General features: G+C 41.5%; 1 protein-coding gene across 1 annotated transcript in view; it reads right to left on the reverse strand.

Annotated features, from left to right (window-relative positions):
* Positions 1-14,759, reverse strand: part of LOC118837508 (tubulin-specific chaperone cofactor E-like protein) — a 135,074-nt gene that overhangs the window by 23,721 nt on the left and 96,594 nt on the right. The window contains exons 19-20 of the mRNA XM_036744433.1: positions 11,640-12,201; positions 2,017-2,216 (exon numbers count right to left, since the gene is read on the reverse strand). Of these exons, the coding sequence (XP_036600328.1) occupies positions 2,017-2,216; positions 11,640-12,201 (762 nt within the window). The remainder of the gene's footprint in view (positions 1-2,016; positions 2,217-11,639; positions 12,202-14,759) is intronic.

The raw sequence follows: 14,759 nt of genomic DNA on the forward strand, positions 1-14,759 counted from the left end.
AAGAACATATATTAATATTGGCTATTATGTTCATATGTTTCTTACAGATTATCTAATACTTCATGGTAATTATATAGTGTATCTACTACTACCTGGAAGCCCTTTCCCAATCCCCCTTAATGCGGGTACCTTCCCTCTGAGATTACTTTTCACTTATGCTACATATACAAATCTTGAATGCCCACAATTGTTTGCATGTCTTTAGAATGTCAGAGAGAACGCTTTGCCTTTCTTGGTGGCCCTAGCATTTAACACAGTGCCTAGTAAGGCTTAATAAATGTTTGTTGACCTATCGACATTAATCTGGATTGTCTAATTATATTTTTAGGATCTCGCAGGGGAAATAAAAAATATCCTTGTGAGACAGAAAGAGGCAAGTATTGTTATCCCCATTTTCCAAGTGGATAAACTGAAGTACAGGCCAGCTATGTGGTGCAGTAGATAGAGTGGTGGGCCTAGAATCAGGAAGACCTGAGTTCAAATCCAGCCTCACACACTTACTAGCTCTGTGACCCTGGGCAAGGGACTAACCCTGTTTACCTTAGTTTCTTCATTTGTAAAAAAAAAAAAATGAGCCGGAGAAGAAAATGGCCCACTTACTCTGGTATCTTTGCTAAGAAAACCCCAAAGAGGGTCATGAAGAGCCAGACATAAATGAACAGCAACAGCAACAAAACTGAAGCACAGAGAGGGTATGATCTTGTGTGCCAAAGTGTCCGGGCAGATTTTAGAAGGCTCTCGTCTCCATCCCTAGCCCAGTGATCTATTCATTGGGGTTGTTTGAAAATTAAACATGTGATTATGCCCCTCCCCCTGCCTTCTGATGATGCACATGCATCAGCTCTTTCAGGAGATAGATAAAAATCTCCCTCTTCCAAGAGGCCTCCTTGGATCCATCCTACCCACCTCAGGCCCTGCAATGTATCATTCTGCATTTGGTAAAAGGCTGCTTGGTAACTATTCTGTCACTTTAATTATATTTTTTCTCTCCTATAAATGGACTATAAGTGCTGGAGCGGGGGGAAAGAAACAATGCTTTAAAATTATCCCTTTCCTCAGTAATATACTGGTAAATGTTTAATAACTGGCTCTCTTAAAAAGGTTCCCACAATGCATTTTTCTAAAAGTTTAATCTACATTATTAATATTTTCCCTTCACTTTATTTAGTCAAGATATTCAACAAAACGATAACTCAAGCCCTGGTTGGTAGCGTTTTCTTCTGATTTCTGGGTTGTAAATGGTCACACTGAAAATTTAACGATCTGTGTTCCAGAGCTGGTTCTTGCACGCTCTTGTATCTCTTCTTCTACATTGTGCTTAGTACAATCTCTATTACTTATTGACAATTTGCAGCTATTGGAAGCTTGGAGGGGTGTGTGTGTGTGTGTGTGTGTGAGATTGTTGCTGGTGTTGTTCACCCTTCATTCTTGAAGAGGACCAATGGCAGCATTCCTTCATGGTACCCAAAAGTCCAGGGTTCTCCAGACAGGAAAAATGAAACTCAAACTGGAAGAACACAAGGCAGAAGGAGAACTCCTAGTCTCTGTTCATTTTCACATGAACCCTAGACTGATTTAAGGGAAAGAGAACCCTCCTCCCCATCCCTCCATGCAACCTCAAGGCTCTATATTTTCAGGTTAGAAATATACATAGATAAAAGAGTTGTAAATGACAGATTCATGGTCACCATATTTTCAATCTCTACCCGTGTCAGAAGCTTTCAAATGAAGATTCATGGTAGAGAGGAAATCAGAATTCAGAGAGAGGCTAAGCAGGCAGAGACGGTGATTGTGGAGGAGGATGGGGTAGCAGAGTCACCTGGAGCCCATAGGAAAATGGAAACCAAAATACTTCTAAATTTGGTCTTCAAGAAGTCACTGACCCTTTCTGTTTCAAATCTCCCTCCATGCAAAACTAATGTGGTACAAGAGATTAGCAAATATTGACCAACCACTTTGCAGATGAAATGAAATATGAATAAGGAAAGAGGAAAACAAAGGGCCCAGCTCCCATACCTCATAGTATTTGCCGTCTGAGTAGCAACCACAGCTGTGAGGCAGGATGCAGCTCTTTCCATTAAGGACGTAACCAGTGTCGCATTGACAGCCCTCCACGCAGTAATGATTACAGTCACTTTTCAGGCGGATAGCAGCACATCGGGGCTGACAGACACTCACACAACTCTCGTAATGGCTGTTTGGAGGGCAGGTGACAACTGAAAGAATTTTTAAGAAAAGTGGTCTTGCTCAAGGGAAGGTGGGCCAGGAAAGAAAGTCATGTCATTGCTCACTTGCTTGGGGATTATCTGAGGGACACAGACAGACATGCTGTCTCTCAAGTAATTGAGTCCCTCTCTGCCAAGGAGAAGGCTTCACGGACCTACAAGGATTCAAATCCAAGGATAAATAAGGAAAAGTCGGTGATAGATTTTCATGCGTGTAATTCCCTCCTCTACCTGACTTTGAAGGCACTCTGTAATTTGCCCTCATCCAGACCACCCCACATTATATCCCATTACTCACCAAGAATTACACTCTACTCCTTTCAGGGAGGTCTCTTCACTCTTTGCTACATGCCACGCTCATTCTCACTTCCATGTCTTCACTCAGGTTTTTCTCCTTGTTAGAGCCCTATCCAAATGCCTTCCAGTTTTAAGGCACATCTCAATCCCCCACTCCTCCAGAAAGCCTTCTGTGATTACCCCAGACCTCTCTCTGTCCTTTGAAATTCTAAAGCATCCCAGCCTACTACCAAATGAGATAATGTATGTAAAGTGCTTAGCAAATTTTAATAAAGCTCTATATAAATACTGGTTAATATTATTGCCACATAATTTAGTGCTCAATCATAAACTGATTTGTGGTATCATTACTGTTTCATGTTTGTCTTGTCTCTTCAATTACACTGTAAGCTTCTCAAGGGCAGGAATTCTATCCTACTCTTCTTCTGTATTCCCTCTGGTGCCTAGCATAATTCTGAGCACAACATTCCTCTTTGATGAATACTTGTTGATTGGTTCCAGAGGGTAAAATTAACATTTTCTGACACAATTCCCAGGTAACATATAATTAATAATCTCTCTCAGTCACCCTCCTTCCCCCTACCCTCACCCTTCTTAAACTTCCCCTTGTAAAAGATGGACAGGCTAAGAAGAGGGGACTCATTTCTACTTTGTACTGCTTTATACTGCAGACCCCCAAACTTCCTCTGCTGCCATGAATGAATGCTTGTCCTATCCGCTGCCCACAGGCCCATTTAGCATTTATGTCGGTAGTTTCCACGCTGGAGATTTTTTCTCTATCCAAATGCTCCCCCGCTTTAAGGCACATCTCAAGTCCCATCTCCACGAAGCTGCTTTTGACTACTGTAGATCTTTCTGCGTACTTTGAACATCTAAAAGATCCAAATATGTGACCAAATAAGATATGCCAGGGGTGTGCTGGGGCCAGCTTACACAGAGAGCCGATCATTTTCTGTGTGAGCATCTATGCCTTGGAAATCAGCAAATCCTATGAACCAAGAATACTTTGTCATCTTATTTATTGTCCAGACTTAAGAAAGTGAGAGAGAAAATGTAAATAATGCTGATTAACTTAAAAGTGTACTGGGCGTACATTTTTTTGAGATCCAGTTGTTAAATATTTGCCAACACACTCCTGGACATATCCCATTAGATTCTAAGCTTTTTGAGAACAGGGGCTTTTGTATTAGCACAGTTATTGTTCAGTTGTGTCTGACTTTTCCATTTTCTTGGCAAAAATACTAGAGTGGCTTGTCCTTTCTTTCTCCAATAGATTAAGACAAACAGAGTTTCAGTGACTTCCCAGGGTCACTCAGCTACTGAGTATCTGAGGTCACATTTGAACTCAAGTCTATCCTGACTCTAGGCCCTGCACTCTATTCACTGAGCCATCTAGCTGCCTAGCTAGCATAGTCCCTAGCACTATTATAGGCACTTAATTAGGGCTTGTTGATGGATTGATTGCCCTAAAGCAACGGGTAAAGGATTGGCAAAAAAGGAATGTAAGTAGACTCCACAATCTGGGAACAATAATCAATCATGACTGTCATTTCTGGAAAAGACATGTTAAATAACACCCCTATGGCTCCATTTACCACCCCTATGACTCCCAAAGCCAAAACATCCCTCCCTGGGTCACCACTTTCTTGTATGTGTTGTCTTCCACTATTAGTAAGTCCCTTGAGTGAATCCTCAAACTTAGCACAATGCCTGGCACATTGTAAATGCTTAAATAAATACTTTTCATGCATTCAATCAGCCCCTGATTTTGAAGGGGCAAAGTCTTTCACCAGAAAGAAAAAAGGCTAATGGGAATTCCCTAAAGGACTTGACCTTGAAACACATCTTCCTATAGGCACTTGGGTGGGATGAGGGGTAGAAATCGCAGTTCCCTCTTGTCTGCCTACTATCAATCTCTCCACAGGTCTCTGGCTACCTTTTAGACTAAATTAAGTCCCCCACCCATCCTCAACCCCCCCCTCCCCCATTTAGGGGCTAGAAAGAAGAATGGGCCTATTTGACAATCTTAAAGATGGTCAGTGATTCAGAGAATTTCTCCTCTTTAGCTTGGCAGACACTGCTTGCTCTCTCCTGACCTGAAGAGGTTTTTAGAAAGGAGAAAGGTAATTGGATAATAAATTGTTTTCTTATTGACAAGACGAGCTGAAATAATTGGAAAACACTAGCTTTTCTCCCTTGCTACCAATAAGGCTCAAGTGTAATGGAGGATTCTTACTTAACCTCTTTCTTGGTATTCTACCATGTGTCAAAAAAGGGATTGTTGAATGCTTCTTAGCAGAAAGAGGTTCAGGAAATAATTCTATTCTTGTTTTTTGGAAGTCAAGGCCATGGAATGCAATCTTACTATCTTCTTTAGTCAGATCTAGTGACATAGTAACAAGGGCATTCTCTCTCTCTCTCTCTCTCTCTCTCTCTCTCTCTCTCTCTCTCTCTCTCTCTCTCTCTCTCTCTCTCAGTTTTCTCTTGTTCCTGAAGTAAGTGTTGAGACAGAACTGGCTCTGACCATACCTCACAATTTCCCTCAGGCCAGTTCTTTCCTTTCTGGCATTCTTTCCTGACCTCTCAGTTTCTTTTACACACCCTACCTTGAAATGAGAGTTTTGAGTCAATCATCAGTACTGATAGGTAATTCAGGATTTACTTAACTCAGTAATCTGGATCCTGAGTTCAAACCATCCATGACACACTTGGCTACTCTAACTCTAGGTTGGGCCTTAAAACTTGTTTTTGTCAGAGCCTCAGCTATGTAAAGAAAGACCTTCTTACCTGGGAGAAGATAAACCTGTACACGATAAACCTGTACACAAGCCAGGTTTATAGAAAAAAGAGCCCTTTTTGTTCCCACGTTTGGACTCAAAACTAAAAATTTTTCAGAGCCTCAAGTAGGGTCTAAGCTCCTTCTAGACAGAGACCACACTTATTTAATTTTCTCTATCTAGCCCTTCCTTATTCCCCCAAGAGCCCCTATTCTCTAGCACAATGATGGTTCATAATAAGTACTTATTGATTGGTGTAACTGGAGCCCAAAATACTGAATTTCCTGTTAGTATTTTAACTGTGTTCTTAAAGCGAGATCAACCCTATATAGCGGAAAGAAGAGTGAAGTAGGAAACATGAAACCTGGGTTCTTGGGCCAACTCTTATACTGACTAGTTTTGTGACCTTGGACAATTCAGTTGGCTTCTCTTGGCCTCAGCTTTGTCAGCTGCAAAATGGAAATGATACTTACCCCACCTCTCTCTAAGGGTAGTTGGGATGATCACATAAAATTACATAGGAGAAAGTTCTTTGAAAAGACATGAAATGTTATACAAATTATTGTTATTGCTAGAATGCACTGGTTACCAACTTCAGGTCTATACCCAAACTGGGTTGACTAACAGTCCCCAGAAGGGTAGGGAAGAATGCTCTGGAAGTCCTTACAGGCCTAGCCCTAGAGTTATACTATTGTTCTAGCCAAAGCAAAGTGAGCTTGTGTTTGTGCCATTTTTTGCCCTTCCCCAATACATGGTGCCTGAGTTTTATAAAGTTTGCATCTGACAAGAACCTGGAAGGAACAATAAACATTCTGGATGACAGAACTAAGACTCAGGTATACCTTGGTAACTCCCCAGAAAGAAAGGGCCAATGGATGGGTCTAGGGGAGCCTGAAAGATTCGGGGATCTAAGCAATCACCGAGTGGCTTCAATTTCCTCACTTACTGATGAGGAAATGGGCTCAGGGAAGTGAAAGGACTTTTTGGTCCAAGGTCACATCACTAGTAGGTGTTGTCCAGGAGAGAACAGAGCACCTCAGGCCAGAATCTTCCATGGGTCATAGAAAGGATAGGTAAGAGCCTCAGCCTCAAACTTCCTCCATTTCCCTCTTTCTTCAAACATTTGGGGAGTAGCCAAAGATAGAACAGATGCTGCTAGCTGAAGAGACTCTGCATAGTCAATATGTTATAGTAGAAATTATACTCCTTTGCAATCAGGAGAGACCTGGGTTTAAATCCCACCACTGACACTTAACTAACCATGTCACCTTGAGCAAATTCTTTCATCATCCTGGGCCTCAGTTTCCTCATCTGTAAAATAAGATGACCTTTAGGGTCCCTTCTAGCTCTAGGGCTTATGAAAACCTACGGAACTCAGTCATGTGATAGGGAAGGGAAGAAGGGACAGGGGAATAGCCACAAGGGAGGGAACCGAAGGAGTGTGAAAGAGGAAGGTCTTAGGATTGGTGTTGTAGACTGGGAAGGAATAAGCATGGAATCTAGGACATGGCCTTAGACCATGGACAGCGTTGCACCTCCCTTCTATTCATTTACTATCTAAAGGTGCAAACAGAGGGGAGGAACCTCACTCCTGGGGCTGAGGAGCCCTCAAAGGGCAAATCAGCTGGGGCAAATCCCTTGAGTTCTCTGAGCCTCTGTTTTCTCATCTATAAAATGAAGGGTTGAACGAGATGATATCTACCTTCCCCAGCCTACTCTACCAACCTCATTGGTCTGTAGATACACTGGATATTTCCATAGATAGTGACCATTACTTTTTCCAGAAACATACTCCTCCTCTTGGTCTTAGTATTTTCATCACTCATGCCACCATTCACCTCATCTCCCATATTTGAAACCTTTGGTTGAGAGGTATGGGAGAGGGGAGAGTCCGATATTAAGTTGTGTTGATCACATTTCCATAATCTCTATCATCTGTTTCCTCCCAAGGCAGCCCCTACCTCACCAATGCCCAAGGATAGACATCATCTTGTTCAACCTCTCATTTAATAAATGAGGAAATGGAGTCTCAGAAAAGTCAATGGACTTGCCTGGGCCAATTCCTCCTTTGCTTCCTACTGGGACCTCCATGGCCTTCCAAGCCGTCCTTCACACAATTGATAGAAACACCTTCACTATGCATGGACCTAGCTATGCCACATCACTGCCCCCAGAGCTTCAGTGTTCTCTAAAGCCGATTAAATAAAATTCAAATGCCTTCACCGGGCATTCAAGCTCTTCCACGATCTGGTAGCGCTCTACCTTTTAAAGTCTTTGCCAGTTAAATTAGACTACACTGTCATCATAATAAACCCAGTACTTTGCTGCCTCCATGACCTTACTGCTTAAAATGCATGTTCTTCCTATCCCCATTCACTACTGTTAAAAACCATCTCAAATGGCACCTTATTCTTAAAGCCTTCCTTGATTCTCCTAGTTGGAAACAACTTTCCCTTTTGGACCTCACAGAATGTGTGTCTCATATCTCTCTGTTAGTGCTTTTCATGTAATGTGATGTATTACAGTTTTCTTTGTCTGTGTTTTATCCCCCTGATAGACTATAAACTCCACAAGAGCAGGAACTGTGTCTTTTCCATACTTCTATTTCGTCTAGCACCTCTTCTGCTTCTTAACCTAGGGTCTATAAACTTAATTTATTAACATTTTTTATAATTACATTCAATAAATAGTTGGTTTCCTCTGTAATCTTATAGATTTTATTTTACACATTATAAAACATTATTCTGAGAAAGGGTCTGTGGGCTTCACCAGACTGCCAAAGGGGCCCATCTCACAAAAAAGGTGAAGAACCCTTGCTTTAGTGTTGTACCAGTTTTTACAGAGGGTCACAGAGTTAGAACTGGAGGGGACCTTAGAGCTCATCTAGTCTAATTCCTTCATTTTTACAAATGAGAAAACTGAGGCCAGAGAAGAGAAGTAGTGTCCCCAGGCCATGCAGGGAACAAATAGGAGAGGCAGGATTTGAACTAAAATCCTCTAAATCCAAATCTTTTCTCTACACAGTAGGTAGAACACAAAAGTGTTGGTTCAATTAATTAATTAAAATTTAATCAGAAAAGCCTAATTACTCTGGATAGGCAGTAATACTAGCTAATTCTAGATGATCTGCCACCAGGACCTCAATAGGCAGCCAAACTCATTAATGACAGGAAAATGCTTTACTGCCTTCTCTTTCTCTCTCTTTCTTCAGTTGCCCTCCATCTACCAGTCATTTCTCTGGGGACCCTTTTAAATCATTTGCTTTCACCTGTATGCATTGAGCATAAGTATATAACCTTTTAATATGTTAGGAAGTTGTCCCTGTTGGTAGTCAATAAAATAGTGTCCATTTGGGAAAAAAAAAACTTATTTAGTAAGACGATACCAGAGGAATTGGGGTCATAAAGCTGGCACACCATATTTCCTGAGTTTGTTCCTATCAAAAAAATCAGTTGTCTGACTCTCATAAGGGATAAAACCTGTAATATTGAGGTCTGGGTATCAACCTACCACAGTGAGGTCATAAGGAAGGTGCCATGTTGTCTTGATTGGTGTGAGGTGCTGGAAGTGGCAATGAGGTACTGGGGACAGGCCCAGTGGGATGCACTGAGCATCAGCAGATAGCCTTTTCATATGTTAGGGCTTCCAGAAATAAATTTGTTCATTTCTCATACATGCATCATGCTAGGTGCTGAGGGAGTTACAAGATCAATGGATCTATTTCTTTCTTTACATTCTGCCTCATTAGATATAACCACCTTGTTTAGGTAGTGTTTTTTTTTCTGAATACTTTCATGTCAGTTATTTAATTTCCAACAATCCTACAAAGTGTTCTTTTGGGGACAAGGGGAGGATAGAATAAGATGAGTCAGAAGCTAACATTGAACCCAGGCCTTCCTGACTCTGAGAGTTAAAAAATGATAAAATTGCCAAATATTAAGGGACTTCATGTCACCTAGTCCAACCTATACAGAAGTAGAAATCCTTATTACAATACATCCACCAAGTGGTCATCCAGCTTCTTCTGCTCAAAGACCTCTAATTCCATAGAATTGGCCTCTTCCTGAAGCAGACTAGGCCATTTTGTGACAGCCCTTATACTAACAGCTTGCATTTCAAAAGCACTTTGTAGCTTACAGACCACTTTTGTTCCAGCCTCTGGAGTCACATAAACAAGTTAACATGACAGCCTTTCCGGTATTTGGGGACAGATGTCTTACCCCACCTATGTCTTCTCTTCTTCAGGCTAAACATCCCTAATTCCTTTGATGGTTCCTCCTATGAAATGGTTTTGTATCCCCTCACCGTGGTGGCTTCTCTGGACAAGTTTCAGTTTGCCAACGGCTCTTCTAAAATATGGCAGCCAGAAGAGGACATAACACTTAGATGTGGTTTGACCAAGGCAGAGTCCAGCAGGATATTCTGTCTCTCACCCTGGAAGCTATGTTTCTATCATACTGAGCTTATGAGCTTACTGAACTACTAAAATCACTCTGATTTTTTATTTAAATTAAGTGCTTTTTAATTACTTCTCCCTCATCCTATACTTTTGCAGCTGGTTTTTTGAATGCAAGTGTAGGAATTTACATTTATCCCTTTTAAATGTCATCTTACTGGATTTAGTCAATTATTAATGCTTGCTAAGATCTTTCTGGTGGCTAATTCTGTCTTCCAGGGCAATTGGCTATCTTTTTAGCTTCAGGGCAATCCCAAATCTAATAAGCATGACTTTTCATAACTTCATAACAATAATAATTTGGTGTGGGAGGGGAGAGGGCAGATGGGACCGACCTGTTATTTCATCAATGTATGGAACTCATGATATGGAAACATTCTCTTCTGACACATATAGGTGACTTTTCTGTAAATTATAATTTTAGACAGTCTGCTGGGGCATTGAGAGGCTAAGTGGCTTACCCAAAGGTTCAAAGGTAGGACTTCTACCTGGGTCTTCCTGATTCCAAGTCTGGCCCCTTAATCCACTACACCAATAATAATAATTCATTTGTACAAAGTGTCTCAAAAGTTTTAGTGTAGTTTTAAGCTTTTAATGCCTTACCACTTAAAATTTTAATAGCTTAAAACAGCACCAAGACTTTGGTAACACCCTGCATAGTGCTTTAAATTTTACAAACTACTTCACAGAAACCCTATGAATGGGTTGTAGAAATATTATTCCCATTTATAGATGAGAAAATTGAGGTTAATAAAGGTTTAAGTGGCTTGCCCATGGTCAAATAAATAGAATCGGGCCTTAAACCCAAGTCTGCTAACAAGGTTTATGAAATACAGATTACAAATGATGTATAAACGGGTTTTTTCCAAGTCACTGAAAAATAGAATCCAAGACCTATGCTCCTTCATTAGGGACTTCCCCCTATTAATTAGTACTTATCGGGTCCAATCGATCGAACAGCTGTGAATTGAAGCTTTGTCAAATACCTTCCTGAAATACATACACATACCTGTACACACACATCTGTGTATATATGAAGGTAGATAGATCTACATCTATCTATCTTTCTATCTATCCATCTGTCCGTCCGTCCTTCTGTCCGTCCGTCCGCCCGCCTGCCTGCCTGCCTGTCTGTGTATCTGTCGATACAGATAAGGGTATCTATATCTCCATTGCTATATTTATCTGTAGATAGCTATAGCTATCCAGAAAGCTAGATCTAGATGCGAGCATGGCCAGCATATTCACCTTAAATACTATCCTACAGACTAGTTCTTGGTGAATCTCTATTAATTGCAGTGATCACACTTTTCTTTTCTGTCTCCTTTTCAGTCCCTTCCAGAATCTTCTCATGAATTGGCAAGATCACTAGGCCTTAGTTATAATTATCTGCCTTCTCTTTTTTAAGTTCAGGACAACATTTTCCCAGCTCTGAGTCTGTATTGCCTCCACTAATGCCTATGATTCTTTAAAGCAGAAGGTAAACCAAGTATTATTATCCCCATTTTACAGGTGAGAAAACCACTGCTTAAAAAGGCCGGGTGAATTGTTGACATCACACAGTGAGTGTGAGCTGAGCCAGGCTTAGTCTCCTAATTCCCAGGCCTAGGCTCTTACCATTCTGTTTAAGAATAATGCTAGCCCATGTAAACTGAAGCAAGTTACACAACTTATTCCCATATTATTTGTGTATCTGTAGGCCCAGGAGGTTCTAGAATTCTGAACCTGTGTTCCTAGGGCTCTCCTCTGCCCCTTCCATGTTAGTACTGACACTCTCACCCCAGGGAATTTACTCTCATGTCCTAAAGAGACAGCTTTTGCCCCCACAAAATGTTACCCCAACAAGAGAGAAGAATGGGGGGAAATGGAAAGAGGTGGGCTCACAGCAGGATGTGTAGTTCCTCCAGCCGGTCACCGCAATCCCTTGGGTTTGGCAGGTGCTGGCATAGTTCTGCAACCAGCTGCATGCTGTCTGCACAGCTCCACCATCAATACAGGAATCAAACAGGCAGTTCTTGTAGAAAAAACTGGGGTTGACTTTACTGTGGCACTTGGCAAAGCCCGCATTCTGATTGGGGATCAGGCTGCAGAGCTGCTGAACTTTGGAGAAGCCTTCCACCTTGGCACAGGAGGGGCAGCGGTCTCCACAGCCCACCTGGCAAAAAGTGTCCCTCTTTACCCAGCTTTGCCCAAACTCATTGACACTTGAGGCCATCAGGCCCATGGGCATCTCCAGGTCATCATCAGGATTCCCGTTGTAGCGGCCACACAGGCCAAACGTACCATTCTGCATGCTCCGAGGTACAGTGACTGACAGAAAGGTTTTCCAGTCATATACGACCTTGAGCCCAAAGTCAGTTTCCACTACCACATGGAAGCCAAAGGAAAAGATGTTAATTTTTCCTTGACCCAGCTTCAGGGGTAGATACAGACGCTCATTATTGACCTGCAAGAAGGAATAGTGTTGAGGTAGAGAGAGTCAATTTCCCCTAAGATGTCCCAGATTCTATCTTAGTAGTCACTTACTAAAAGGCTTTATGCGAATTTACAATGAAAAGTTTAAACCCAAAGGGAGAGATGGGCAATGGCATATGCCGGGCAAATCAAAACCTTGCTACCATCTCACCTCCCTTCAGTCCTCAATGGAAAGAGCTCAGGATCCTGAACCCTGAATTCAAAAGCCTTGGTAATAGCCATGCCCCTCCGGACCAGTGGCTCTGCTTCCAGCCCTGGTTCTGTAGCCATCATCGAGGGGAGTAATCACTGTGGAAAAGGGGCTTACCTTCCTTGCCACTATCAATATCAACTGCTGGCTATCTGCCACTGACTGGCAGGTACACCCAAGGGCCCCAGGAGTTATAGCAATTCAGACACCAGCCCTGCCTCCAACCTAGCTCCCAAAGACATCATACCAAGGAAGCAACCTGGGTGTTTTTGGGGGTACTGCAGCCACAGCTACTGAGGTCCCAGAAAAGAATGTTTTTAACACCAAACTCTTTGGTACTTTGGCTCAAAGTGGCCGACATATCTCAGCATCAGAAACTGATGAAGATTTTATCAGTGGAAATTACATCAAAGAAGAAATGTTATCATCTGCTTTGCCACTGCACCTTAAGGACAATGGTGTCTTTCCATCCAACTTGCTGCTTGTTTTCTCCATTAGAATGTGAGCTCCTTCAGAGCAAGGGTTGTCTCTACCTTCCCGTTTTTATCCCCAGCACATGGTAAAATGCTCTGTCCATTGCAAATGCCCATTCATTCATTCTTTTATTCACTGTATTTCCTTTTGGATTTTCTACCATATTGGCTTTTCAGATGTGTCCTAATATCCTCTATTATGATTTGTCATAGATTTAGATAATTAACTGTTAGTGCATTAATTATGACTCTTTAGATTTATATAGCACTTTTTCCCTAAATATTTAAATTGTTTTTTGATGACTATGGGAGGGGATACAATTTAAAGATTCCTGAACGCTTAGAGTCAGAACCAAGAAGAGAAGTTGTCTATTGCCAGTCTAAATTTGAATTTATTTTTGGTAAGTAAGAACTCATGAATTCCTCACCTGTGTAACAAAGTTCATTGGATAAATGCTTTAAAGATCTTTTTTAGAAAAGAGAACATTTATAGTTCAGCCCAAGGATAATATCTAAGATTCCATCCAAGAGAGCAACTTCATTGCAAGACTCTTCTGCCAAAGGACTGAGTTAGGTTTTGGTTTCTTTCTTTCTCTTTCTTTCTTTCTTTTCTTTCTTTCTTTCTTTCTTTCTTTCTTTCTTTCTTTCTTTCTTTCTTTCTTTCTTTCTTCCTTCCTTCCTTCCTTCCTTCCTTCCTTCCTTTCTTTCTTTCTGTTTTGTTTTTGTTGTTTGTTTGTTTGTTTGTTTGGTTTGGTCTGAACATTTTATTTCATTGATGTTGGGGACTTCCCTGAAGAAATTCCATCTAGCGATGCCAACTGTTAACTATTCTGCAATTTACAGTCTGAAGAATTTCCCTGTAGCACTGATAGAGTAAGTAATTTGCCTAGGGTGACATAGCCTGTATATTTCAGTGGTGGGATTTGAATCCAGGACTTTGTGACTCTGAGGCTTTTTTGCTATCTGCCGAGGCTTGCTACACGGTCCATGGCTGGAGGACAGATGATAGATATCCTGCCAGGTGGTCTGAATGGGCAGAATTTGCTACTCATAAGGAGTTGAGACTACAGTTGCCAGCAGACGTGTATTTGCTTGGCTTGTCTGGTTATTTCATCACAAAGGTCAGCTGCTTCTTGCTGATATATCACACTAGGGTTTTCATCATCCTAGTTGTCTGCTTCCATTTTTCATACCTCTGGACTTCTCATTCTGATGTAATCCAGATTAACAGGCTAAATTTTTCCCAGAATAAGACCATACTCAGCTCACTAAAAAAAGAAATATTTTCTGAAGTACAGTGTGCTAATTTTTGAATGTGGGCATTATGTTAGGGAGCTCAAAGTTTACAAAGCACCAAACATCCCCGGTTGGCTATATGGCCCCGGCTTTCAAAGGCACAGAGCTTGGGAACAGACATAGCCTTCTAATCCAGATCAGGCTGGTGACTGGATGCCACTTGATAAGAGTTATCTCTTTACTGGCCTACTATGCTACCTCCCTCTCTCCAACCAGGGCCCAAATACTCATTGCAGTCACTTCTCTGGGACAGACAACAAAGACAAAGACTTTGTTTCAAAAAGGTCACTGTTTAACTGAATGTGGGAGACAAAGGGAGGGAAAGCCCTTGGTGGGGCCTTTTCTAGCCTTCTCACACTAGTACGGACTGATCAGTGTGCTGATCAGATCAATTTATTATTTTAGAAGACACAGAAAGCCTAGCTCTTGTGGGTGGAACATGAGATGTAGGATGGATAGGTTTTAAAAGATTAAAAAACTTTGGGTAGAGTATGAGACAATAAGGGATACCTTCCCAGAGCAGCCCTGGTGCAGCATTATGTCAGAGAGCATACATTTTAAGGGAAGCCC

This window comes from Trichosurus vulpecula, chromosome 2, assembly GCF_011100635.1.
Source record: "Trichosurus vulpecula isolate mTriVul1 chromosome 2, mTriVul1.pri, whole genome shotgun sequence".
Taxonomy (NCBI): domain Eukaryota; kingdom Metazoa; phylum Chordata; class Mammalia; order Diprotodontia; family Phalangeridae; genus Trichosurus; species Trichosurus vulpecula.